This window comes from Numenius arquata, chromosome 8 (assembly GCF_964106895.1).
Source record: "Numenius arquata chromosome 8, bNumArq3.hap1.1, whole genome shotgun sequence".
Taxonomy (NCBI): Eukaryota; Metazoa; Chordata; class Aves; order Charadriiformes; family Scolopacidae; genus Numenius; species Numenius arquata.
In genome coordinates this window covers 29,428,067-29,453,930 of record NC_133583.1, presented here as the reverse complement: position 1 = coordinate 29,453,930, position 25,864 = coordinate 29,428,067, and the positions used below count along the sequence as shown (strand labels likewise).

At 37.9% G+C, this 25,864-nt stretch overlaps 1 protein-coding gene across 1 annotated transcript in view; it reads left to right on the top strand.

The window, feature by feature from the left end:
* The window catches only part of SWT1 (SWT1 RNA endoribonuclease homolog), a 37,954-nt gene that overhangs the window by 10,241 nt on the left and 1,849 nt on the right, over positions 1-25,864 (top strand). The window contains exons 8-18 of the mRNA XM_074152227.1: positions 27-128; positions 1,707-1,895; positions 2,474-2,567; positions 3,906-4,042; positions 4,861-5,012; positions 6,164-6,302; positions 7,463-7,608; positions 8,949-9,157; positions 10,546-10,674; positions 20,755-20,821; positions 21,713-21,777. Of these exons, the coding sequence (XP_074008328.1) occupies positions 27-128; positions 1,707-1,895; positions 2,474-2,567; positions 3,906-4,042; positions 4,861-5,012; positions 6,164-6,302; positions 7,463-7,608; positions 8,949-9,157; positions 10,546-10,674; positions 20,755-20,821; positions 21,713-21,777 (1,429 nt within the window). The remainder of the gene's footprint in view (positions 1-26; positions 129-1,706; positions 1,896-2,473; positions 2,568-3,905; positions 4,043-4,860; positions 5,013-6,163; positions 6,303-7,462; positions 7,609-8,948; positions 9,158-10,545; positions 10,675-20,754; positions 20,822-21,712; positions 21,778-25,864) is intronic.

The window sequence follows — 25,864 nt, the reverse complement described above, 5'->3', positions numbered from 1 at the left end:
TTTGTTTTCTCTTTTTTTTCCCCTAGAGGCTTTTACTTCTGGTCTGAACATATTAGTGGTGATAGACACAAATATAATGATTAGTCACCTTGAGTTTGTCAGATCCCTGAAATCTGAGGATATACCAGGTATGTGAATACATGATGATCAATAAGACATTTTAAGAAAACAGATGTTGTAGAAACTTCAGGCTGTGTGAGGGAAAAACAGACCTGGGCTCCTTAAAAAGGCAGCAGGTTTCGTATAGAGGCTGAAGGCTCACCCTTAAGAGGCCGGTTCTGTGAACCCAAATCTGCTGCCTCTTCAGGAAAGTTCAGCTGTGAAAGTAGAACCTACTATGCTTATACGTACTTACCTACAGAGAGTCATGGTTGACGTTCCCAGGAATATGCATGAATTCTTAGAGGTAAACAAGTCTTACCTATTGTAAGAACATAATTTTAAGCATTTAACTCATTACTAGTGGTAATGATGTATTCTACTCTCTTTTTAGCATTTTTTTTTTTCTTAGACATCTATAAACATTTATAATCTGATAAGCAGTCAGTCAATGCTTTATTTCTGTCTTGGCAAAGGTCACAGAATTCATGAGATGTGCAAGCAATTTCTCAGGAATTCGGATTGCAGACCTTGGCTTTAATGCTTGGCTTCAATATGTTGTGAAGCTTTTAGTGATTTAACGTTAGCAGGATTAGGATTGTACGTGTCAGCTGTTGGTAGACATATTTGGAATCTATCAGAATACTTAGGCTGTTTTGATGCTTTCAGCTAATGAATACACTTATTCCAGCCACCCGGAAAATAACTTTAATAAGTGCCCAAGTAATTTTCAAGAGTGTGTCTGACTGTATTTGTCTTTCCCATATTAGGAATGGTGTTGCGTTGTGTACACTGGGATGCTTTTTTTAGAATATTGCAGCTCCCAATTTCTGGTCCTGCACCAGACCTGTTACGTTCCCAAGGTTGCTGATTCCTGACCTATTTATTACAAAACAGATGGATATTAATATATTTTTTCAAAATTGTATTCTTATGATGTGAACAAGAAAAAAAACAGTTGAAGTATTTGTTGTGGGTGGACCAACAGAACAGTCATCAAATTTCTGATTTACCATGTATTTCATATATAGTAGTTTTAAGATTCAGACCATACTTGCATACAAATAAAACCATGGTCCAATATCCATACTTTCTGTGCCTGGCTTAGAAATGCTGGTTGGCAATTAGCAGTAACCATTGCTCATTTTATTTGATGTTTGTTTTGGCACAGTAATTGTTGTGTTTATTCAGATATTTTCAGCCTGTTATGTCAGCTGCTGTCACCTTGCTTTAACATCTTAGAGTGAATGTGTGATAAGAAGATAATGCTGCAGATATATTTTATAATACTGCTATATGCTATTATCAAAGTATATTGTTGATAAAAATTCTATCTTCCTTTTGTTTGCCTAATATTGTTATTTTTACATGTAACCAATGTAGTGTCAGTTTGAGGTTAGATTAGAAAGAGGGAAATTGACCTTTTTCAGTCGTTCATTTTTAATGCCAATTATTCTTGAGCATGGAATATGAAAACTACTGGCAAAAAAGATAAGTGTGAATTTACATAAATATGATGTTTGAGTTAAAAGTTATCTGTAATAGTTTGTGTGGCACTTCAAAGTGTCTTTGTTTTTTGGTTGTGATTTTTTTTTTTTTCCCTGCAGGCGTTAACAGACTTGCATTAATAATTCCCTGGGTTGTTCTGCAAGAGTTGGACAACTTGAAGAAGGGGAAAATGTTGCAGCATGTTCGGGACAAAGCCATCCCTGCAGTCCAGTTCATCTACATGTGTCTCAAAAACCAAGATGCAAAATTGTGGGGGCAATCCATGCAGCTTGCTTCTCAGAAAATATGTAATATATGTGCAATCAATTTGTTTTGGGTACTTAGTCCTTGCAGTTCACTTACTGTGATCCCTAGCACTAAATTTTGAGTTTAATCCAGTCTTTGCTCTGCAGTTTGCTAATTAAAATTGGCTAATAACCTACAGCAGCCTTCAGGGCATAACCAAGGCTGTAGCATGCAAATACCTTACTCAGATTAGTGCTTTGTTTGTTATTGTTTTATCAGTTGTTTCTCACTTTTAGCTTCAACTGTTGGTAAGTAGGGGATTACTTAACAAAAATTCATTTACTTATTTTTACCTATGAGCTAAGGATATGTTGTATGCTTTTGCATTTGGCTCAGTCATCACAAAATCTAACATACTCGAATTTACCTGGGGCTCACTTGATGTTTTCTGGCAAAACCTTAGCATTTTTGAGCAGAGTAGTACCTAAGAATTCAAACCTCAGCTTTGTGTTTAGATTACGCTTCTCTGTCCTTGTTTGGGGAGGTATTAAATTTAAAAACAGTACCATGACTACACTGAAGTATTTCTAATGTTGAGTTACTTCTGAACATGTCAGCACTGTCTTAATTAAATTTGCAGATGGCCTGAGTGATGAGAACAATGACGATCGTGTTTTACAATGTTGTCTGCAGTATCAGAACCTCTTTCCCCAAGCTGTTGTCATACTCTGCACGTGAGTTCCTGTGTGGTTTTACGTCTCTCACATTATTTCCAAATCACGTCTTAAAATGAAGAGCTGTTTCTGAAGTAAGCTTTTTGAAGAGCAGTCACCGTCTTAAAAGCTAGAGTAGAAGGATATAATAAAACACAAAGATTGTAGACTTAACCACCTTCATGTGCTGAAGTAGAATTAAGTTTACTTGACATTCAATTTTAAAATTTTAAAACTTTTTAAAGCATAGCTTTCTCAGATTTTATTCTGTTTTCTCATAAAAAAATATTAGTGGAGATACAAAATAGAAAAAAAATACTTGTATTAATGATTGAGATCCAGTTACATACATTGTTTCTGTCACCTGGTTGGGAACGGTGATAAACATTGTTAGGGGTTAATCTTAGAAAAAGGGAAGATGGAAATAAATTTGCCTCTAGTTTGTGGAGGATAATAGGTATTAAGCGGTAATCTTAGAAAGAGGAAAGAGGGAGGATGGAGACAGGTTTGCCTCTGTTCTTGTTTTGTGAGGATAACAGCAGACTTCTGCGTATTGATTCTGTTTCATACAAGTCACATGAAGCTAGTTTTTAAAAGCCCAATATTCCTTGACAGGTACTGTAAAGACCTTGCTTTGGTCTTGGCTATAACCGTTTCCTGCATAGTTTCACTAAGTGGGGTTAAGACACTAGGCATTGATTGGTTTGTTTAAGTTGACATGCGTGGATTGGGTTACTGCTGAAAACGCTATTTCAATCACAGTGTTGGTAGGGGTATTGATAATGATTTTAGATTTCGCTGAGTAAAGAGCAAGAGGTGACTTCAGAAGTGCTTTTCATCTGAAAATCCCTTTATCCTTTATCAATACAAGCAATGGGAATTTTTGAGAAGTACTAGGATCCAGCTTCATACTGCATCTTTATAGTAGTTCTGCTGGAGCAGCATATACCTCAGGACGGCATCTGGGACAATGATTTGGCCAGCAGAACAGTAAAAAAGGGTGTCAAAAATGAGAATTTATTGTAGCAATCGAATAAGGTTTTTCTGTCTTAGCGTTATTACCTTGTTTGCATTCTGAGATCTTAGCAACTAGGCATCGTTGCTGTATAGCTGTATTTTCTTGAAGCAAACCTAGGGCCTGAAATGTTTCTATTTTTTCAGAATAGATGCTTCAGTTAATTTAGTTAATTTTCTAGTTTAATTTTTTGAACTGCTTCTAATTGCTTGAGAAAGAAAACTTTGTATATAATGAAGATTATAAAATAAGCTTAGTAAAAACAATTTTTTCAGTGTGTTGCTTTTATTACTTACTGTGTAGTAATGTCACTTTTATGTGGACAATTAATTCTATTCTCCTAGGGATGATAAAAATTTATGCAATAAAGCCATTGTGAGTGAGGTCAAGGCGTTTTGCAAAGCTGATTTGGTTACTGCTCTGCAGAATCTGAATGTAAACAGGCACCAGAACTGTATTGAGCTGCAACAGTCAAAATGTGGTAAGCTTGTTTAATGTGCATTTAATAGGCTATTTTTTTGAGGCACATAATAGTCAGTGTAGGAGAGGGAGAATAGTTTCTACTATAACTTCGGTTTACATATACTTTGAATCCTTAGGAATGCTTTTTGTTCGGGGCAGATTTTTTATTTTGAAAGGTAAATGGTTTTCTGAAAGTTTGAGATCTTTATTAAAACATCTGTCTCTTAGAGTTCTAGGAAATTCAAATATGACATATTTTTGTTTTATAGAAAAAACACAGCTTGAATTTCCTGTGTTTGTAGTCATTTAAAAGGTGTCCTGAACTCTGGAAAAGAAGTTTTTCCAATTGGGCCAGTTTGGCTCCTATTCTTAGCGGTTGTAAAATTCAGTATGCTAAGATCACTCCTTACATTTTATGGTAATACCTTTACCTGCATCCCAAACAGCAGAACTTGATTCTTGGGTTGCCTGTTCATCTTTCCAAAGATAAAAATACAGTTTATGGTATTAAAAGTGTTCTTATACTTGCTGATAACCCCACTGGCTGTATATAATCTAAGTTATTTAAGGAGAAAAGACATGTGGAATGAGAACACAAATGAATAATGCTCTGGGGAAATTAATTTTCTTGGTTAGTAGCTCATAATTAAAAGTACCCATGGTACAAGTGGGTATAACTAGAAATACGTGAAACCTAATTAGATGTAACCCATCTGCTTTATAACATAAAGTGCAGTCTGTCTTTATTTATGGGGACAAGTTAATTTTGTACTATCAACATAAATTAGATATAGAAACAGTTGCAATAAGTGCTTCTTCTTATCATTGGTTTGACAGATACAGAATTTGAGAAAACGGAAAGAGGTGATGCTACTCTTACTGCACGATTCCCAAATATACTTCCAGACCTTGAAAAGAACTTAGGAGAAGCTTTATCTTGTATTTTGGAGACTGAAATGAAGATTGCTTTCGGAAACCTATGGATGGAGGTGGTTTCTTATGTCATCGTGCTTGATATTTCATGTATTAAGAGGTTTAAATGACCTTGGTAGTTTAATATCAGTACCTGTACTAAGCCAAACATAGTGGTCTTTCAATTATACAGTAACAGAGATGCTGGCTGTTCAGTGTGAATTTTCAGAACTCTTATTATTATTTACATTAAATTTCTATTTTGGCTTTTATAGTATGGTTAAATCACTGTATTATAAATATGCCCTTCAAGAAATTGTTCCATCTCATTTTATATAATACCAAGGCACTGTTGTTGCAGGCACTTCTTCCCCATCAGAACAGATGTTTTTAGGTGCCACATGGATAAAATTGTTCACAGCTAAATTGGTTACAGTGCAGATACAGAATTACGAGGGTGTTAACGAGAACCTCCAGACAGTCACTCTTTCAAAAGTATTGCTAACAGAAAATAAATGCTCGTGTACAAGGCACTTTCAAATTATCCATGCTTGGGTTTAGATTCCATTTTATAGCTGGTAGGGGTTAGTTAGAAGTTTAAATTTATTGCAGATAGATAAGCCTCTGTGGGTTTCAAAAAAACCCCCAACATCTGATGACTGATGTTCCACAAGATAGGGCTTTGATTAGCTGTTAAGCTTTTAGGTACTTCTGATTAACTTAGTTGATTTCTGTAAACTTCTTTTCAAACTCTGTTTTCACTTAGTAGTAATAAATCTCAATTTTATTGCAATATGCATATATTACTTCATGTACATATAATCACAGCTAGGAAATGTGTTTATTTTTACTTCTAACAATACTAGAAAATCAAAGGCATATTTATGGTTGTTCTGACTTCTGTACACAAGTAACATTTTAAATCATTTTAAGAGAGAACTTGAGTATTTGGAGCATTTGAGGAAAGGGGAACTAAAAATGCAAATGATTGTATGTTGAACACTTATACATGAGCATCACTGTTTAGCCCATGATGCTGCTGAATCAGATCTTTTTTAATAGATAAACTTGTTAAATCTGAATATAGCCTTATTTCTGAGGAGTCATTGAAATTCTACTTCAGCAAGTGCAGGTCATAGCATTATTGAAGAATAGAGCAGTTGTGAAATGTATAGGAGTATGTCTATATGAAAACCAGCCTTTGAATTTGTAACACACTGTCTTTCAGATACTGTATCTGAAGCCACCGTGGACATTAGCAAACTTGCTGAAGTGTTATAAAAAACACTGGATGGCTGTTTTTGGTTACGTTGTGCCAAGGAGTTTGCTTTCAACCATTGAATGTCTCTATAAACACCTTTGTACAGGTAAGAATCTCTGAGAATGTTAATTGTAAACTTGTAAAAAACCTCACTGTTCTGGTTTTAATAGTTACAGAAGTAGATCCTTTGAAAAGGTACATACTTGGTATGGTTAAATAGTAATGTGTTCCATCCTCTTCTGCTTTTTTTTTTTTTTCAATTTAAGATTATCCAAATGGAACCATACCTTGGACAGTCTTTACTTGTATATTGAACTATAATTTATTCCCTGGATGGGTGACAAAATCCCAACACTGTTTTTGTAGCCTTAAAGCCAGAATTGAACTGAAATTGATGAGCTATGAATTCCATTTAAAAAAAAAAAAGAAAAAGAGATAAAGAAAAGAAGAAAGCTTGTGCCAAGATCAAGCTTGTCCAGGCTCTGGTTCTGGATAGTCTAAATATCACCTGCAAAAATAACGAAAATTATTTCTGAACTTTTGGTTTGGTGTTTTTTTTTTTTCTTTTTTTTTTTTTGTAATTCAGTATTCTGCTGGCTTTTTTTCTACTTTTTATACAAAGACAGCAAAAGGAAATGTATGGACCAGTCTCAGGCGTGTAAGAATTTATTTCACACATCTCTATGTACCTGCAAAAAATCAGGGGAAAAACATTTCAATGAGTATATATATCAATGGCCACTAAAGTCTCTGAGCTGTTTTTAAAAGGAAATAACATTTCTTCCTCCTTTGCCACCATGTTATGTGTGGCCAAATGATCTGCATTTGCCAAATAAATTGTGGAGGAGTAAAGACTACTTAATGTGATAAGTGAGGGCAGGGAGATTTGTTTTCAAAAAAAAGCCAAGCAAAGAAACCCCCAAAATGCTTTCATTTATTTAAAGATGTCTTTAAGAGTTTGATTTTAACAGATATACTGCTTTTGGGATATTGCTGTTCTGCAGAATTATTCTAGATATGCCAGTTGATCCTCTTGCCAGATCCTGGGATTTTGCAGGACTTGATTACGAAGCGAAAAATCTTAACCTTGCACGTGTTTCTCTTGGGACTGTTTTATCTAATGCTTGGGAACCATTTTCAAGGCTTTTTATGTGCTTCAGTTAATCTAGATATTTGAGTATTACATTTGCCTCCTAAGATTAATAACTCCTAACATGTAATAATTTTTTTTTTTTTTTTTCTGTTTCCCATATTACTGTCTATCAGGTAAAACAGTTGACTCCTCAACAGCGAGTATCTTGCTCCAGGAATCCAAAAAATTACTGCATGCTTTCAGTTCCAGGTCAGACTATAATGGTGTACTCCCCCAGGCTTACGCTGAAGTGAATAAGCTGTACCAAACCCTCGCAGAGGTAAGGAGAGGTTTGGTAGTCGTTCACCGGACATCTTCTTGGTGTTACTCCGTGTTCGTATTGCAAACCTGGCTTAGATTTCTAAATTATTTCCTTAAATTCAAAAATTTATCACACGAAATGTTGTTGCTAGAGTGTTTTCAAAATTAATAGACCCCAAATGTAACTTTTATTTGCACGTAGCAAGTATCTGCCTTTATGCGTATGCTTGGTAGACTTTTTTTTCATCCTAATATAAATGTGTTAGTATCGGGAGGGTTACTGAAAAACATTTTTTAGCTGCTTTCAGGAAAACTGCCTTAGTTTTCTCTTGTGTTTGTAGCTGATGGAAAAGGGCCTTAAAGATTAAGAATAAAATTAGAGTTGTTCCAATATTACTATTCCTAGGTGTGCTATTTTAACTTTCATTGTCTCGGTAGCTTTGGTGCTGCACATGAAGAAAGGACCTGCTTGTGTCATGTGCTTTGTGGTATTTCATGGGGGGTTTCCTGACACCTTTTGTGTTCTGAGGAGGATGTCTTTACTTCCAGCTCATCTCATTGAGTTGCTGTGGAAGAAATTTCAGCGTCTTGGTTTGTGGTTAATGTTAGTTCCATATGTAATGGCATGAAGAATGGAAAAATGAGCATGGCAGACTTGAAATATTTCTATATATGGGAAGGAATACTTCAGCTTCAGAGAAGGCTGAATGGGAGAGGAAGAAGAAGGGAGTTAAGGAGAGGAAGGATGATCTGGGGAGTCTTGATTGTCTACTGTGCTGTAACTTCTGTGTGCGTTGCAGTCAGCCACTTAGCCTGTGGTTCTGTGAGCAGTGCTGCTGTAAGAAGCAGGCTTTCTGTCTGAAAACTCGTCTCCTGCTTTCCTTGTCCTGGCAGGTCTTTGACTTCACAAAGAACTGCCCTTACACAGACTAGGTTGTGCCAGATCAGTTTCAGTTTAACCTGGACACATTTTCGGAACCGTTTTGCCAAATGAGTAGATGAATACTTTGTGCTTTTGCGGAGGAAGATGTGCCATCAGTCGTGGGATAGGGAGCGAGAGAAAGAAGCGGTTCTCGTTTATACCAGCTTACCGTGCCTGGGAAGCTTTGGCACAGAGTTTCCCTTTGCTTCCATTTCCTATCTGTAGAAATACCAATATATACATACATAAGAAAGACTTGGTGAAAGATTGAGAGAAGCTTTAGTTCCAGAAACGATAATAAAGATGGTTATGAGTAGAAGAGATCTGCCTTGCTTTTTTTGAACATTGCTTTAAAAAAAAAAAAGTAGAAGTGTTCAAGTTTTCTTAAGTTAGGAACCAAATACACTCATCATTTGTTTGCTAAACTGTTTTATAAGGTGAGGTCAGACAGTGAGCAGGATTTATCAGAAGACATCATGGTTCTTTCAGAAAATGCTGTGTGTGAAAAAATGGAAGCAATGACACCAAATCTTCAAAACTCTGAAGAAAAAAAGTTACTTCCAGGCTTTCATGTAGCTCAAGAAAACAAGCACCAGGAAATCTGGTCAGTCCTTGAAGGTGTATGGAATACAATGAACTTGTACAGGTACGGTATGCTAAAGAAATTCAGAGCTTCTGCATAACCTTACATAATTTTTAAACAAACACACTTTAGAAATAGCTTTTTCCCCCTCCCTGTTTTAGAGAAGAAGCTATTAGTAATTAATCAAAATTGAGGAAAAAAACCCAGCCCCCACAACTTGTCACACAAAGAAGTTAGGAGCGTACAAATTGTTATGTGGATGCAGTCAGGGATCTGTCTAGTCTGCTGCTCTTTTTCTGGACAGTGGCTGACATAAGTTGCCTTAGAGAATGGTGTTGAAAACTCTGTAAAAGCCACAAATGTGAGACATCCGTGGAAATCTCATCTTCATCCATAAAAAATCGGCATTCAAGCTCTAAGTTTTCTCGTGGTTATTTTCTTTCCAAAACCTGTGGAGGAGTAATAGCCTATGCAAAATTGTTTACTTTTTTTTAAAAAAAAAAACCTTTAATCAATTTGAAATATAGTAAGTTTTCATGTTGAGCAAAATCCTTCACTATAAAATCCCAATGTTGAATCTAGTGATGAATTTCCTTTCTCATTTAAACTCAAAATGGCATAAAATTAAACCACCCTCCATCTAGATGAAGCTGGTTAGGAGATGGCTTGGTGTGGTGTTCAGGTCTGCTGAGGATCTGTGCCAGAGAACAGTCTCTTACTTAACAATTCTCTTACTGGGATAGTAATTGTGAATTCAAAGGTTTTATATAGGCATCAAGGAAAAGCTCTTTCAAGTGTACCACTTTATAATGAAAATGCAACTGAACTGCTGGCTCTTGCCACCTGTTAAAGACCGTGCTGTGAAAAGAGGATAAAATTTTAGAATCAAAGATCACTTCACACTCCTCTTGCTAATGTCAAGAAAATGCTACTTATCTCACACCTGTGGGGCTACTTCTTCATGAGTGCACTGCAGCTCCTCATCCTAACGCAACCGTTGCAGGGAAGGTGTCAAGCCCATTCCAGTAAATCTGGAGAATGAAGCTGCTTGGAAAATTGATGGAAAGCACTTTGCTTCTTTAACTTAACAGTTTTCTTCTAATTGAGGCTTAAGCACTCAGGTTGTGCATGAAGAGACTGTTTTATTCTCAAGTGAAGTTTAATGATAAATTTAAGTCAAAGGTAAAATACTGTTATAGAGTACAGTGGTCAAGGAAAATTTTAAATAAAGAAGTACAATTGTAGGGTCTGGTCTTTCTATTATTTATTCTAAGACTATTTTAGACAGCATAGTATAGATTTACATTTAGTATAGATTTACATTTGACCTTGGTTGGGTGTTTTTAGTAGTCAAAATACAATGCATATAATAGATACTGGGTTTCTCTGAATTTTGAGGATGTTTATTTACTGCTTTTCAATGTCTTTTCTTTCTTTTTTTATAATATTAGTATTGAAATTTTCCAAAAGTTGGACCCCAGCGCTGTAACTGTGACTGGAAAGTCTTCCTTTGAAGAAGCTTTTTTAGGTCTGCAGAAACTGTTGGCAGCTGTGAATGGTATTCGTGAAGGAATTAGTAGGTAAGCGTTTAAGCTAGTCATAAAACTAGTGATGGTAACGGTCACTTAAAGTCATAAAAGTCACTGAAATCTTTTGATGCCAAACCACAATTTATTATTTGTGCTTAGTTACATGATTTTCAGTAAAAATCTTGATATCAAGGCTACCTAGAACCATTTCTTGGTAGCAAAGGATTAAGAAACTTCCAGACGTTCAGATCTCTTGTAGTGAATTTTCTCTTTTCTGACTCGGGACTTGTTTCCCAGTATTTGATGATGAGCCAGTCTTCTCTGCTCAGAGTGTAAGTGGAGCTACAGTATGATTAACTAATACATTAGGTCTGATGGCAAGAACTTTGAATAATTCAGAACACTTGTTTTTAAAATGTGAGGCCCACTGGAATCTGGGCAAATTTCCTATATAGTGAAGGACATAAAGTTTTGGGACTTCACTGTTACGAATTTTAGAGTATTCTTCATAAGTCAAAACCAGCAATAACAATGACAATCAGTCAGCTGGACTTCCAGTTTAGGAAGGAGAGTATTCCCTCTGTCTTCCTTCTCCTTTTTTTTTTAAGAGTGGAGAATAATTAAAATGAAGCTTTGGAAAGCATAAGGTATCTCCTGTGCAGTCTTAGCTTAGTCCTTTTTTTATAGGAATGAAGTTTATTCATCGGTGTGAACAGCTAGAGAAGAATGCTTTACATTGCCACTCTTATGATGTGGAGTTCCTCAGTTTCCTGTTGTAGAGAATATTTGTCGGAGCTGTTTTGTAGTTGTGGTTAAAGTTCCAGTAACTGCTGTGAGCATCCTAAAGTGTTACAGGCCGTGAATCTGAGTGGCTCGAGCTATTTGACTTGGGAAAACAGCATCACTTGGCGCACCTTTTCGCGTAGTAACGATGCAAAAAGGTTAGAAAACTGCGAAATAGATGCATCCAAACAATTGGGTTTGCCCTGTAGATTAACAGTCTGCCTTTTAAGTAAATGTAGAGGTATATGACATTTCTCCTGTAGACTGTTACAGCATTGATAGGCATTATTTAATAAGCGTATAATCTTTTTCAATGTGTTTTTTCTACCATTCTTCCATCGTAGTGAGCTTTTAAACTTGCATTATGAGTACTTAGCGACGTTCATTACAACCTGTTCTGAAGGATCACAGTCCTTATGCTGTACTTGCCCAACAGTCCTGCCAAGCGTGGACGTATGGTTTTCCAGTTGTAAAGTGTGAGGTCTGACCTGTCAAGGCACTTCCAAAGTCTGGCGCAGGGATCTGGACCTCTGTCGCTTGGGACTTGAGCTAGTTTTCGTTTGTCACTGCTGGAATATTTCTTCTTTTTCTTTGATTAAAACTACAATAGAAACATGCAAGCATTTGCTTCACTTGTCACCACTTCCAAATAAGTTTTTGTTGCTTTTTATTTTTATTTTTTTTTTTTCCATTATGGTCAGAAGACTATTTCTTTAATTGCAGTGTTTTGGTAAAATACATATTCTGTAAGTCCCAAACAAGCTTCAAGGTACACTCATGTGAAGTAGTGTGTTCACATCAGCATCCCTGCATCAGTAGCATTGTAGCCTAAGTTATAGATACGATTTTTTTTCTGTCCAGCACAATAATAGTGGAACAGATCCATTCAAAGAATTGTTGTTTTTCAAGGATAAATGGTCTAAATATTAGGAAAGTAGAAACTGAAAAATACGTGTAGAGTTGTGAGCTAGAATAGCTTGGTGGTAATTGATCCATTTTCATTGCTGGTGGTTTGGATTAGTATTCCCAATTGAGATTAAATGTTAGCAGTGGCAGTTTTTTCTCTAAAGAAATTGTTTTAATAAAGCAGGTTACTGCTAAACTTGGTTCTTTCCATTCCAGTCCTAAAGTTCGGGCAAGAAATCCTGTGGTATCAGTTTATATATGTGGTGGATGAGATTTAATGGGAATACGGTGCTTCAGTGTTGTTATTTCTGTGCTACAGAGGTGTTTCATTAAAACTTCTTGTGGCTATAATAGGAGACATTTTTAATTTCTTTTAGCAAAAGATATTTATCTCCTGTATTTCCCGTTATGGGAGAGTGGTGTAAAAATAAAAAGGCCTAACATTATATCAGAGAAATCTATTTTGCAAAAGATGTACTTTCTTGATTAGAGCCATTAGAGTATTTGGAGCAAGGATAAACAGGATTCTCTGATTTGACTTTATTTGGAATGGAGAGGCTATTTTCTGTTCCATGCGATTACCATGACACTCAGTAACATTTATGAAATAACTTCAAAAATGCCGTTCATACTTTTCAAATATTTTCTTTTTTACTACTAAACTGAAATACACTATTTATGCACCCAGTATGATTCTTGGAGTGAAGTAATTTTCCTGCACGGTTGCATTTGGAAATGCCTGCTCTGAGGTTGCTGCAGATTTGCAGTAGGTGGCACCGTGGAGCAAGAAATTCAGAGACACTGTAACATGGAATCTTCTGGTTTAGTCTTGAGTGTAGGTATTTAAGTTAGTTTGAGAGCTCTGAGTAGGTTTTCCAAAGAGTCAGAAGCTTTATTGATGAATCATTGTAGCTTTATATATATTACAGGGTATTAAAACAAGAAGTCTGAAGTATTCAAAAGAGAGAGGGAAGCACACTTTGCCTAGGCTGTTCAGCTTCTCTAAAACTGAATTTAGAGTATATTTATTTTTTCCTGATTTTTTGAAAAAAATCCTTTCAGTCATTTATAGTTAATCTAGTGGTGTGATTGCAGAAAAGGGGGCATCTGGAGAAAAAGTAGCGGAAAAGTTCTAGCTTGAATATTTGGAGATAATACAGCTTTTAGTACTTGATAAAGTACAGGTGTTTTCTGTGTTACCTTCTATTCCTTGCTGTCCAGAACAAAGAAGAGAGAAACTGTCTTGTGAAAGTTTGGAAGTTTTACAAATAAGTTATATTTAAAGTTCAGCTGCATTAAAAGTTCAGATTTTCAGATTGTTAAAAACAATTAGAAAAGCACAGTCACTCTTCTTGAGATAAATGTGTGTAACAATACCATTCCTCAAAAAAAAAAAAGAAAAGCTACACTACGGGCACTACTAGTGGCACTACTACAGCTATTCAGACTGGATGACCAGAACATGTTTAATATAAATATAGACATTTAAAAGGCGAGGGGGCCGGGGGAAGAAAGAGCTGTTTCATGGAAGAGGTCTCATGAAGAGCTTTTTGCATCTTACCCTATTTTTATACCTTTTATCATATCATCACAGGGTTTTAATTTTATCTTTGCTTCTTCCTTTAACAACATTGGTAGCAGAATGGTATTTATGCTGCAAAATACTGCATGTCGTAAATGTTTTACAGTATTTCAGCCCTAAAATGAAGACACAAAGTGGTATGGTTAGCAACTGTTGATTACCTACCTGCCTCCTTTGTTAGCAGGGATGTATTTAAACAAGTATGTGTTAGTTGTTGCATGAAATATAGCTGATCCTCGCAGGCATTGTTACCTCAGTGTGTTACTGAGATTTACTAAGGGGCTCCAGGAGAGATGGGGAGGGACTCTTGATCAGGGAGGGGAGTGATAGGATGAGGGGGAACGGTTTTAAACTGAAAGAGGGGAGATTTAGATTAGATATCAGGAAGAAATTCTTTCCTGTGAGGGTGGTGAGACACTGGAACAGGTTGCCCAGAGAAGCTGTGGATGCCCCATCCCTGGAGGTGTTCAAGGCCAGGCTGGATGGGGCTTTGAGCAACCTGGTCTGGTGGGAGGTGTCCCTGCCCATGGCAGGGGGGTTGGAACTCGATGATCTATAAGGTCCCTTCCAACCTGAACCATTCTATGATTCTATTATTTTGAGCCAGTTAATTAGGGAACCTAATTTAAGGTCTCTTAAATCATTAAAATAAATTAAAATAGTGATCTTTAGAAACTTCTTGGGTTTCAAGAAGCTCTTTGAGGCAACAGAAGTATTCCTACAACTCAAGGTTTTCAAGTTTGTGCCAAATTGTTCATCACTTACAGAAATTCTTCCACTGATTGTGCTGGAAGTTTTTTGGGCCCTTCATCTTTGGAGAGAAGAGAGGTTTAAGAACTTATCACAGATAATTAACTTTCACAGATGTTGTTCTAAGTAGTGCAGAATGCCTTGCAAGGTATCACTAATGGGGGGGTTTATATACTTGAGGTATATTTGACTCTCTACTTAAGTCCACTGAATTGAATGATTTGAGATTAAATAATTTTAAACCAGAATTCTACAGGTGTAGAGAAACTGTTTCCTCTTTGTTTATTCAGCTAGTCAGTGGAGGAATTGAGATTTCTTTTTCTTGATGTCTAGTTGGAAAATTGTCTTCCCTTAGCCTGCCATGGCATTTAGCAATTTCTGTCATAAAGTCTGTAGTTTAAGAGCTCTACTTTTAGTCTTCCTCCGCATGCAGTCTCCTTCTGGAAATAAAATGGAGATTAACTCCCAGTTCAAAAAGTATTAGACTTTCCTACCACTAGTTGATTGATGTTTTTTTTTTTCTATTCTGTTTTTAAATTTATTTAGGTGAAACCTGAAATGTTCTCAACCCCCTAAAAGAGAACAGTTAAATTACTTTAAATGTAAATTTCAGCCTCAGGATGCTGGGCTTTGTGTGGTTTTCCAAGGTAAACAGAATTTATTGTAAATGAGAAACGGGTGTTGGAAATAACGCATTTAAGCATGGGCATGGATTCCCTCTTCCTTTTCTTAGTGGCAGATCTGGCTGACGGTGCTACCAGTCAGCTGTCTTCTGATCTCTGAACAACATGTGTAACATAATTTGTGTAAATTCCAAATCATGAGCAAGAGAAGGATTTATAACCCCTCCATGGAGCGTTTTTGACCACACGTGGTCAGATTGGCGGAGCCAAGAGCAGGATTACGGTTGGCTGAGCTGTAGGGCATCTCGCAGAGAGAGGCATTGTATGTAGAAATGTCCCTCCCCGGGGGTCAGCAGTAATGTGGAAACATCCCCTTGGTTACTAATTAAAAAAACACTTTACATCAGTAATAGCATTTCCAGAGCTCATCTTCCTGTAGTATTGTATCCTTTAGTTTAATTATCCTCTCTGATGTAGCTGAAAATGGGCAGTATCTGACAAAAGGTTTTCTCCCAGTTGTGGTGTTCCCTTTCCTACATTGATTCTTTGCTATCTCCTGTTACATTTGAACTTACCTACAGCCTTCTCTGTTGCCAGGGTCCAAATTTGGCCTTTACTCGTCTGCCTATTTTAATGAGAGCTGTAGGAAATTAAAAAGGTCAAGACCTCTGTCAAATACAGCCGAAACTGGCCAGTGCTTAACAAGGTGCAGGGCAGAGGTGATGCTGTGGCAGCTGCTTAAGCCTTGTTGCCTTTAAGCCAGTCTAAAAAGCAGAAAAGGTTGAATAAATGAGTTAGTGGTGTAAAAGCCATGGTCCTTTCTGACCTTGTAAAGCTAGAGAATAGGCATCTAGACAAAGTGGCCCTAGGATATGACATCTGAAGTATACTTCCACAATAGAAGAAAGCATGACCTTGACTTTATCTGGGGAAAAACAGCCTTCGTTTCCCAATAAGTTGCTGCCGAACAGAACTCTGGTGTGTGTTGATCATTGTAACGCCAGTTTGAGTCCCTTATTGCAGTGCCGTGTAATGAGGAGTTGCTAATACACCTCATAGAAGTTCTGCTTTTCCATTTCTTGTCTTTTTTTGCTTCCCCGATCTTCTGACAGTGAGGTTAAATGGGACTTTTAATAGGTTAAGTTGACTTTTATACAATTAAGTCATATGCCTTTTTCATTAACCATATGGATTTATTGAATTGGTTAATGGTTTATGACAATCTTATCAGTCTTACGCCACAGGCGATTACATAGAGCTGTTAAAGAGGAATGGCTCAGCATGACAAGTACTGAGGTATAGAGGTTTGGCCACATTTGAGAGTGATTGCCATGTAGTCTCATATGAATTTTATCCATATGCTTTACTTGTCATTGCCCAGAATTTTAGTGTTTGTGAGCAGCTGGCAGGCGGATCTGCTTTCGCTGCCAGATTGCCTTGTGGGTTGGTTTTTTTTTTTTTTTTCCCTTCTATTTGATAAGTTAATTTTCTGATCCTTTCCAAACAGGCTTTGCTTGTTTCCCAGATCTTCTCCCTGCACAAGTGAGGAACCACATCTTGAGCTACTGTATTTCCTATCCATTCCCATTTATGATTATCATATCTTACACTCTTTGCACGTGTTTGGCATCAGATGAGTGACAGGACAGTAGGTAAAGAAACATTCCAAGTGTGTTTGAGAAGCCCTATTGCTTATGAGATAAAAGTCATTATGTCTGACTCTCTTTCTCCCTTATGCCCCAAGAAGAGCATCTAATCTCCATCTTGTAGCTGGTCTCGGTTTTTTGTTTCTCTGGCATGCTCTTCTCTAACTCACGTACTAACTATGTTCAGAAAACTCCTTAGAACCACACTATAGTTTTTAACTTGACCAACAAATTGCATTTTAATGGCAGCCCAGCTTTCTTGTCACCCAGCATCCTTGCCAGCACCTGCTCGGAGCATGATGTTTGGATTAATTAAAAGTTGAAGTACCTGATGTGAGGTCATTTGTAGTTTGGTTTTGCGTGGCTGCGTTGATAGGAAAGGCAAAGTGATTCAGTGGCTTTCCACCTTCTGCTTTTGAAATATGTTTGATGTCATGTTGAGAGAGAAGAAAAAGCAGTGGTTAAATATTGCAGTGGTCACAATATGGAGATTCAGATTGCTCTTTAGAAGCGTTTTACATACGAGCCCATTTGCTTCATGTATTATTAATTTAGAGGGTGTTCTCTAAACATAGTTCTATAGCTGGGGCAGACTTTTTCTTCACTGAGAAGCTTTGATGAAATGAAATCAACTTCATTTAATGCAGAGATGCAGTCAGTGTGCATACAGACATTTCCAGATTTCTCTTCACCTTCTCTTAAAATTTCTGTTTTCCATGCAACAGAATGGTGGCTACAGAAGATGAAAGAACATGAAATGATTAAAACCAGTAGACAGTAGCAGTGATGTGAAATCATTGCCCTGCAGACAGGAATGTGTTACAGTTTTCTACAGAAAAATGTATTCCAAGACTGGAGCTTGTATTCAAGTTCCTATTTAGTTGAAAACAGCAATAATTATGCGTGTTTTATGAATGCTGTCCTCTTAAGAATTTGTGGGGGGGAGTTACTGTGCAAGCTCTTCTCACCAACTTCTTTTCAGTACTCTGTGTGTAGCAATAGTTCTGCCTTGAAAACAACAAATGTCTTTTATTTGAAGATATAAAGCTTTGAGCCAAACGTTGGACTTCTCATTTCATGTTATAAACCCAGAACCAACATCGTAATCCAAGCAAACAGCATAAAATAAGTTACAGGATTTAACGTTAAGTTACTTGCATGCTTATTTACTCATTTTACTTTGTTTTTTTCCAAAGAACTGGAAGCACAGGTGGTTTGTGCATCCACCTGGGGTCTGGTGACTTATAGTCAATTAATGCTATAGTGAGCTCACTTATAGTGAGCTCTAACTGATAGCGTTAGCAGTTTGCCGGTACGCTTTGGTCAGCAGTACAAAAATAAGGGTGTTTTTGAATTTTACGTCCTCACAAGAAATGAATACAATGAGTGGTGAGGGTTACCTTCTTAATTAAGTCTGCAGCATCCTAACCGGTGTCAAGATTCAGCAATTTCAATGAATAAATTGTTTATTTTCTCTAGCAATTCTTGAAAAATGCTGCCTGCAGTGAGAACAGATCGACACAGCGGCTGTGATGCTGAGGCTTTCACGGTGTGACGTTTGCGAAGGGAAAGGAAACGTGGGTGGCATGTTGGCTGCTTTCATACACACAGTAGAATTAAAGATCTGTGGAAAACCAGAGGCCTAAAAAAACCCAACCAGAGGCCACTTCTCTGCCTTGGGAAGTTGGGCGTCGGATGAACAGAAATAGCCGCGCGGAGATGGCCAGATAGTCAATGGGAAAGGCAGCACCGTTTAATCCTGCCTTCCGCTCTGCTCCCAGTCTCTTCCTTTGCCTTTTCTTAGCTCGTACGTGCATTTTTCTTCCACAAAATCCAGAAGCCCATAATTAATACAGCTCTTCCTTCTCTCACCAGCCGCCTTTTCCCCCACCCTCCATCCTTCCTGTAGGAGCTTACCTGGCTGGGTTTCCCACCGGCAGCTCACCCGTGGCAGTGGTCTGTCTTATCCCACACCCTTGCATACGTGTCCTTGGCACCGCAGGAAAAATACAGCGATGAGCGTATTTTGCCCCAACGTGCTGCGCAGCACTATGTAATGGCCTTCAGGTGAAGTTATTAGTAATCTCTTACTTTTTATGTTTTGTAGGGTACTGCATTCAGTTTTGTGAAAACAAACGTGCAAGCTTTCCTCCTTTTTGCACGACACAGAAGGCAGAGCGGTACCAAAATCATCAGCAAGAGAATTCTATCCCGCTTTCCCAGGCTCGTTTATTTATGTTGCAGATGAGTGGTGCGATAGCTAAAGCTGATGTATTGTCCCATGCAGACAGGGCTGCTGGCTCCGTGGAGCTGGTCGGTGGGAATCTTAGCTGCGATGCGGTCCGCGCTGCCAAGATTCCCAGTGTTTCCAAGGACGTTTGCCAAAGTGTCTCTGCCAGGGTTTTACGCTGTCAAAGCCGATAGCTTTCTCACTGGGGTAGCAGTTGAAGGCTTTGAGGTATTTTTAGGAAAACTAGCCAATTGGTTTTCTTGCTGACTTTTAGTTGGCAGGTGAAGTGTTTTCAGTTTAAGAAAAGAATCCTGGGTACATCTTCTTACGAAGGGAGAAAGAACGTGTGACTAATTTTTGTAACGGCAATAATTGCTATGCAAAATCAGGATGAAAATAAGCAGCGGACTTACTAGTTACGATAAATCCTGTGGTGTGTCACGGTCTTCCAGCCTGTTTAAAATACAGTGTTGTTTTTAATTGGGAATTTTAAATTATTCTGTTAGTTTTCTGGTTTTGTTTTGGTGTTTTTTTTTAATTTCTAATTAATTAATTTATAAAGGCTTACAGCTTGCAAGGGGAGAGAGGGGAGAATTTAGACACTTTCCCATGGGAAAGTAAATAGAGCTTCCCAAAAAGAAGATTTTTTTTTTTTTTTGCAATTATTTTTTTCCAAATCCAGTCATTTTCTTAGTCGTTATTTACCTTCTTAAAACTTAACATAAGGCAGAATTTTATCAGTATTTCCTAATATATGTGAAGTGTTACATGGTTTTTAACGTAGATTTTAATTTACAACTTGTAATGTTTAAAAGGGTTGGGTTTTTTAGCGAATGCAAATTAAGTTACGCTGAGGCATAACTGAATTATATCTACTTAAATAGATTAGGAGAATTAATTTTTGAGAGAATAACTTTACTCTTGGATCATTTTTGGAGCCTTGTGGAAAAGGGCGTACGTCTCTCAGAACTTCACGCCACCTTACAGAGCGACCAAAGCTGATGCTTTCTTCTGCAGGTGGTATCTCCGCTTGTAACACAGCGAACAAGGACCAGATTTTCTTCGTAAAGACACCTCTCTTCGGCTGTCAAATGCCATTGTCACTTCTCAATACTGGGTGGGAATTCGTTATTATTAAAAGTAGCAAAACCGGGCTGTAAATTGTAGCATTTAAGCTGTATGTTAGAATGCTGGAGAGAACGAGTTAAAGCTTTAGCTAATGTGGGAAGGTTTTGTATTGCGTGTCACTTTGCTGCTGCTCCGCGTGAATACAGCAGGCTTTGCTTATGTGAAACAAAAGACTTCTAATTATTACTGGTTTTCTTCCCGTCTGTATATAGAAATTGCTCATAAAAACATCTGTTGAATTTTTAATTAGGAAAAAACCCTCATAGAAAGTCTTTACAAGGATAATAAGCTCATTTAATTCTTCTAGAGGAGTGGAAAGGGATGAGTGGAAGGGAGAATCCTTCAAAGATCAGAATTTCCTTTTTGTTTAAAGAAAGTAATTGGATTTTTTTTTCCATGAAGCATTTCTGACTATTTTTTCAACTCTTCCATAGAATCCTTTTATACTTGCGTAAAAAAAATTCCCAAACTTTTCTTTTTCAGAATTTTGACCCCAACCAGTAGTTTCCAAGATATTTGGACCCTCTATAACGTACTCGTAAGCAATGAGGTATGAAGTTTTCTTTAATGTTGTCTCAGATACACTTCAGTTGCAGTTTTTTATTTAAAGTAGTTATGAGGTTAGCTGTCTCATCATTGTGCTTCCACTAAGCTAGAGTTTTGAAGATCTCCTCTTATTTATTAGGCATTGCACATTTAAATTTATTTTTGCTTGCCACCTCCCAAAAGTTCTTTGAATCTCCGCTGGTGTTTCAGTTGCTTGCGTGACTCGCTGAGCGCTCATTTGTTGTGAATGGCTCGCTGTGGAGAGTAAAAAGCCTTGAAGCTGAAGTCACCAAAACATCCCTGACTTAATCATTGTAAGAAGGAGGTACATTGCTCTGTGGAGAGTAACGGCTGCAGTTCAGAGCGAAAAAGATAAATTGAAGTTACCCCTTATTCGTGAAGTTTTAACTCGTTTGTGCTGAAGGATTTTAGGAAGAGAAACTGAAATGAATGTTTGCAGTATAAGAGAGGTATTTTCCATTTAGCATATTCCGTATTTCATGTTTGCAGTCTTCTTCTAAAGAGGGAAATATATTTGGGTTTTGGGCCTGTACGTACAGGGTGACTGTACGGAATTAACGTAAATCAAAAGTTATTCTGTTTGCTGTAGAACTACAGGGTAAATTAAGAGGGGAGGAAGAATTGTTTAAGGTCTTTTAGATTTGCGTAAAAATTGTTAAAAATCTATCACTCCCATTATATACAACCACAATTGTTAATTTGTAATATTTGATTTTAGAATACACAGCATGACTTTTTTTTATGTACTGTCTCAACTTGAGAGCCTGTTAGGTAATACATCAAACATATCTGTTATACCGGCTGTATAACTTTAATTGATGTGTGATACTTGATAAATTACTGTGTTAATTCTTTATTCTTTGTTCTTTTGTAGATAAATAACAGTATAAAGTTCACTGCTGAGGAGCTTTATGAGTGTGTTTCACAAGAGATATATCGGTAAGCCAATTACTGACCACATCAGACGGGTTTTGAGGCAGCCATGTACTGTAGTAACCCAAGTAGCGTAAGAGAAATTGTTTGGAAAATAAAAAATCACAGTTGTAGGAGGACCATAAGGAAGATGATTTAGGATTTTTATTTTTTTTAAAATGACCTACCATTACAACAGAGTGGAAGAAGACAAGAATTAAATAGAGATGAGCCACCTAACCAGTGATTTTCAGCTGTTCGAGGTGAGGTGTTGGTCCCTCTTTCCTCTACCAGTTTTGAATTCATGGTTTAGTGGCAGAGCCAGTATAATTCAGCATTCGCTGTAAGGTAGGTTAGAGCGTGAGACTGCATTGAAATGAAATTGATTATAACTGAAATTTTGATTTGGTGAGGTATTTCTTGTAACAGATCTCATTATTATGAGAACTTTCCTTAAATCGGCAGAGGAAAAAACCCTGCAATTCTGAAGGCGATCCAAGCGATTGAACTGTACCATGAAACCCGGGCATATCTGCAGTCGCTGCACTGCATTGTGGCCATCGTTATTAAAGTCATAAATTTAGCCACTGTATGTTACTAAGACATTTGTAAGTACAGTTAGAAAAGGAGAAAAACCATTAAGATTCCAAGTACTCATTTCCATTTTAGGAGGCTTTTTTTGCAGTTTGGTCACAGGAAAAGAAATGTTCTGTTACAGCTGAGTTAAAGGTTTACAGCTGAAAACTTTAAAAATGAGTGTCGTGCAACCCTTAGAGATCTTTATAGTAAAGTTTCTGGCTCATAAAAGATTTCTTTCTGAATTTGTGTAATTGAGGGCTTGTAAATCCAGGTTCTGTGAGGTTTTTAAAATGCCATAATACTTTTTTAAAAAAATAAACCGTAAGTGAATGATAAAAGACAGGTAAATAATTTCTTTGATGTTGCTGTTATATGGATATGAGCGAGCTGTAACTTGCCAGGATACGCAGCACGGTTCCAGCAGCTTTGTAAAAGGCTTGCAGATTATTTTAATCCAAGTAGGCAAATTATTCTAAAAAGCTTTCCTTTGCCTGGATTGATACTGATTTCCTAAATCTTCTGTGAATTTCAAAGTGCTAATTGCAAGGGCAGGGGAGGAAAGTTACGTAGGGAGGGAGAGATTTAATTATAGAATCATCTGATGGTTTGGGTTGGAAGGGACCTTAAAGATCATCGAGTTCCAAACCCCTGCCCTGGGCAGGGACACCTGGCAGGGGGGTTGCAACGTGATGATCTTTAAGGTCCCTTCCAACCCAAACCATTGGATGATTCTGTATTAGAAGAAGTTGATCAGGTGAAAAAAACCCAACAAACTAATAAATCTAGCTGTTGGATATAGGTCTGTGTGGATCCAGGCATAAATAAAATAATATGTGTCAATTTGTGCTCAGCATAGTAAAAAAAATTCCTTCAGAGGCTGGCATGGTCGCCCTCAGGCTGTACTCGGGTGACTGACCTTGCTTGCTCTTTTTTGAGGAGTGCCTTTCAAATGGTCTTTTGAGAAAGTAGCCTTTGGAATACTACAGTTACAGAATGTTTTCTATCTGATCAGGTTCAGGTTCCTCTTTGGAAACAGGCGGCCAAATAATAAATCAGGGTAGTCAAGAGATTTATTTTGTGTGTAAATACTTTATATGTAAATATATGAAGGATGGTTTGAACTGAACCTTCCAAAAAAAATCCCCATTCTGTCATGAAAGCTGCTATAAGTGACCTTTCAATGCCGATTATTTTTTAAAACTACCTTTACATAATACAAGGAAAAGCAAAAAGTGAAAAAGAGCTCTGCCTTTTCACTGAGTTGTGGTTTGGCTGGTTTAAGGTGTTTCTAAAATCTTTGATTTTGGCAGCTTTAGAGCAAAAGTCACTACTGCTTATTGGGTTTTATGGAAATTGTCTTTTTGATTATACACATCACAACTGCATAGTTTGTCTTCTGCCATATCCCTTTTTAGTTGAAAATGAATTGTATTAAATTGTATTTTGAGTGAGGACAAGTGGTTTCAGGCTCCGCAGCCACTTTCCTAGTAGGAAAGCAAGAAGTAATTCCTAGTAGCTGCTCAGAGGTTACGTTTGGCTGCAGAAATGCCGGAGAAGAGCCGGCGGAAATCACGCAAGAAGGACAAGGCGTAGAGCAGTTGGTGTTTCGTCGGTACCTCCCGTGCCAAGGGTGTGAGTGGGCAGGAGGGATACACACTACTGGGGGTGTAAGCATGTGCTCCTTTTCCCGGGGCATCTCTTGCACATCATACTCATACAAGCACTGGTGAGGCCACAACTGGAATACTGCATCCAGTTCTGGGCTCCCCAATTCAAGAGGGACAGGGAACTTCTGGAAAGAGTCCAGCGAAGGGCAACGAGGATGATTCAAGGATTGGAGCATCTCCCTTATGAAGAAAGACTGAGAGAGCTGGGACTTTTTAGCCTGGAGAAGAGAAGGCTGAGGGGAGACCTTATCAATGCTTATAAGTATCTGAAGGGTGGGTTGAAGGAGGAGGGAGCCAGACTCTTTTCAGTGGTTGCCAGTGAGAGGACGAGGGGCAACGGGCACAAGCTGGAACATAGGAGGTTCCACTCAAATATGAGAAGAAACTTCTTTCTGGTGAGGGTGCCAGAGCCCTGGAACAGGCTGCCCAGGGAGGTTGTGGAGTCCCCGTCTCTGGAGATTTTCAAGACCCGCCTGGATGGAGTCCTGAGTAACATGCTCTGACATGCTCTGGGCAATCCTGCTTCGGCAGGGGAGTTGGACTAGATGATCTCTATGGTCCCTTCCAACTCTAAAAAGTCAGTGAAATTCAGTGAAAAGCAAGAAGGCAAAAATCTGTGCTAATTGTTTAAAATAACCATTTTTTACTTATGCACGAGGTACTTTAGAACTACTTGGAATAACTTTAGAATTATTTAGAACAACTGAGAATTCGGCTGCCGTGTCTGTAGTTGATTTATTTTTTTCCCTAAGCGCAACAGCACATGTTTGCAAAATACTCTAGCTTAAGTATAGAAATGAGGAGTATTTTTTTTTTTCTTGCTTTTTACCATTTAACCAATTTTACCCTTTAGTACTAAGCTCAAATAGAAAACCGAGAGCGGGTATTTTGGCAACTTTACTGCTGAAAAAAAAAAGGCAAACTGCGCAGGGAAGAGCAGTCAAACGGTGTGAGCAAATCAGAACGCGGTGAAACGGCAGTGGATCGGTGTCTGCACATGACTGTTACGAAACTAGACACGGGGAAATGACATCCTGGGTCTGGTCGTTTTGCCAACATCTATGAAAGCGCTCTGAAAAATGGAAGCTTTGTTTCACGGTCTTTCAAAACATTGAAATGGAGAAGGTTTTTCATGTGTTGAACTAAGAGTGGCTGCCGTTTAAAAATGCAACACCGTTTGAGGGCCTGCCCTGTGTTCCAAAACAGGAATCGCTTGGGTCACTGCAAATGGTTTAGGGTTTATTGTGTTTCCAAAAAAATATTTCTTATAGTACTTTTTTCTCAGTGCAGGTGTCCCATGGTGAATATGTGACCATAAGTCCCTTTAGGAGTAGCTAATTTAAACAGTATTTAACTTGTACCAGCGTAAGCTCGTGAAGGGTTGTCTGTGATTGGGGAAGCTCTGCAGATCATTAGAAAAATTACCGACGTGGGGCAAGTGCGAGAGGAAGAGGAGTAGCTGCACCCAGGAAAGACTGAAGTCAGATTATCCCAGAAGCCTAAAATCTGTCTCTGACTGTCTTGTAACTGTGGATAGAACTTATTTCTATCCATCTGCAACACATACACCTATAGGAAACATATAGGTGACTTGTAGCTTGAACACATTCGGTAAAAACCAGTAACATTTTATATTATTTGAACCATAGAATCATAGAACGGTTAGAGATGGAAGGGACCTTAAAGATCATCGAGTTCCAACCCCCCTGCCATGGGCAGGGACACCTCCCACCAGACCAGGTTGCTCAAAGCCCCATCCAGCCTGGCCTTGGACACCTCCAGGGATGGGGCATCCACAGCTTCTCTGGGCAACCTGTTCCAGTGTCTCACCACCCTCACAGGAAAGAATTTCTTCCTAATATCTAATC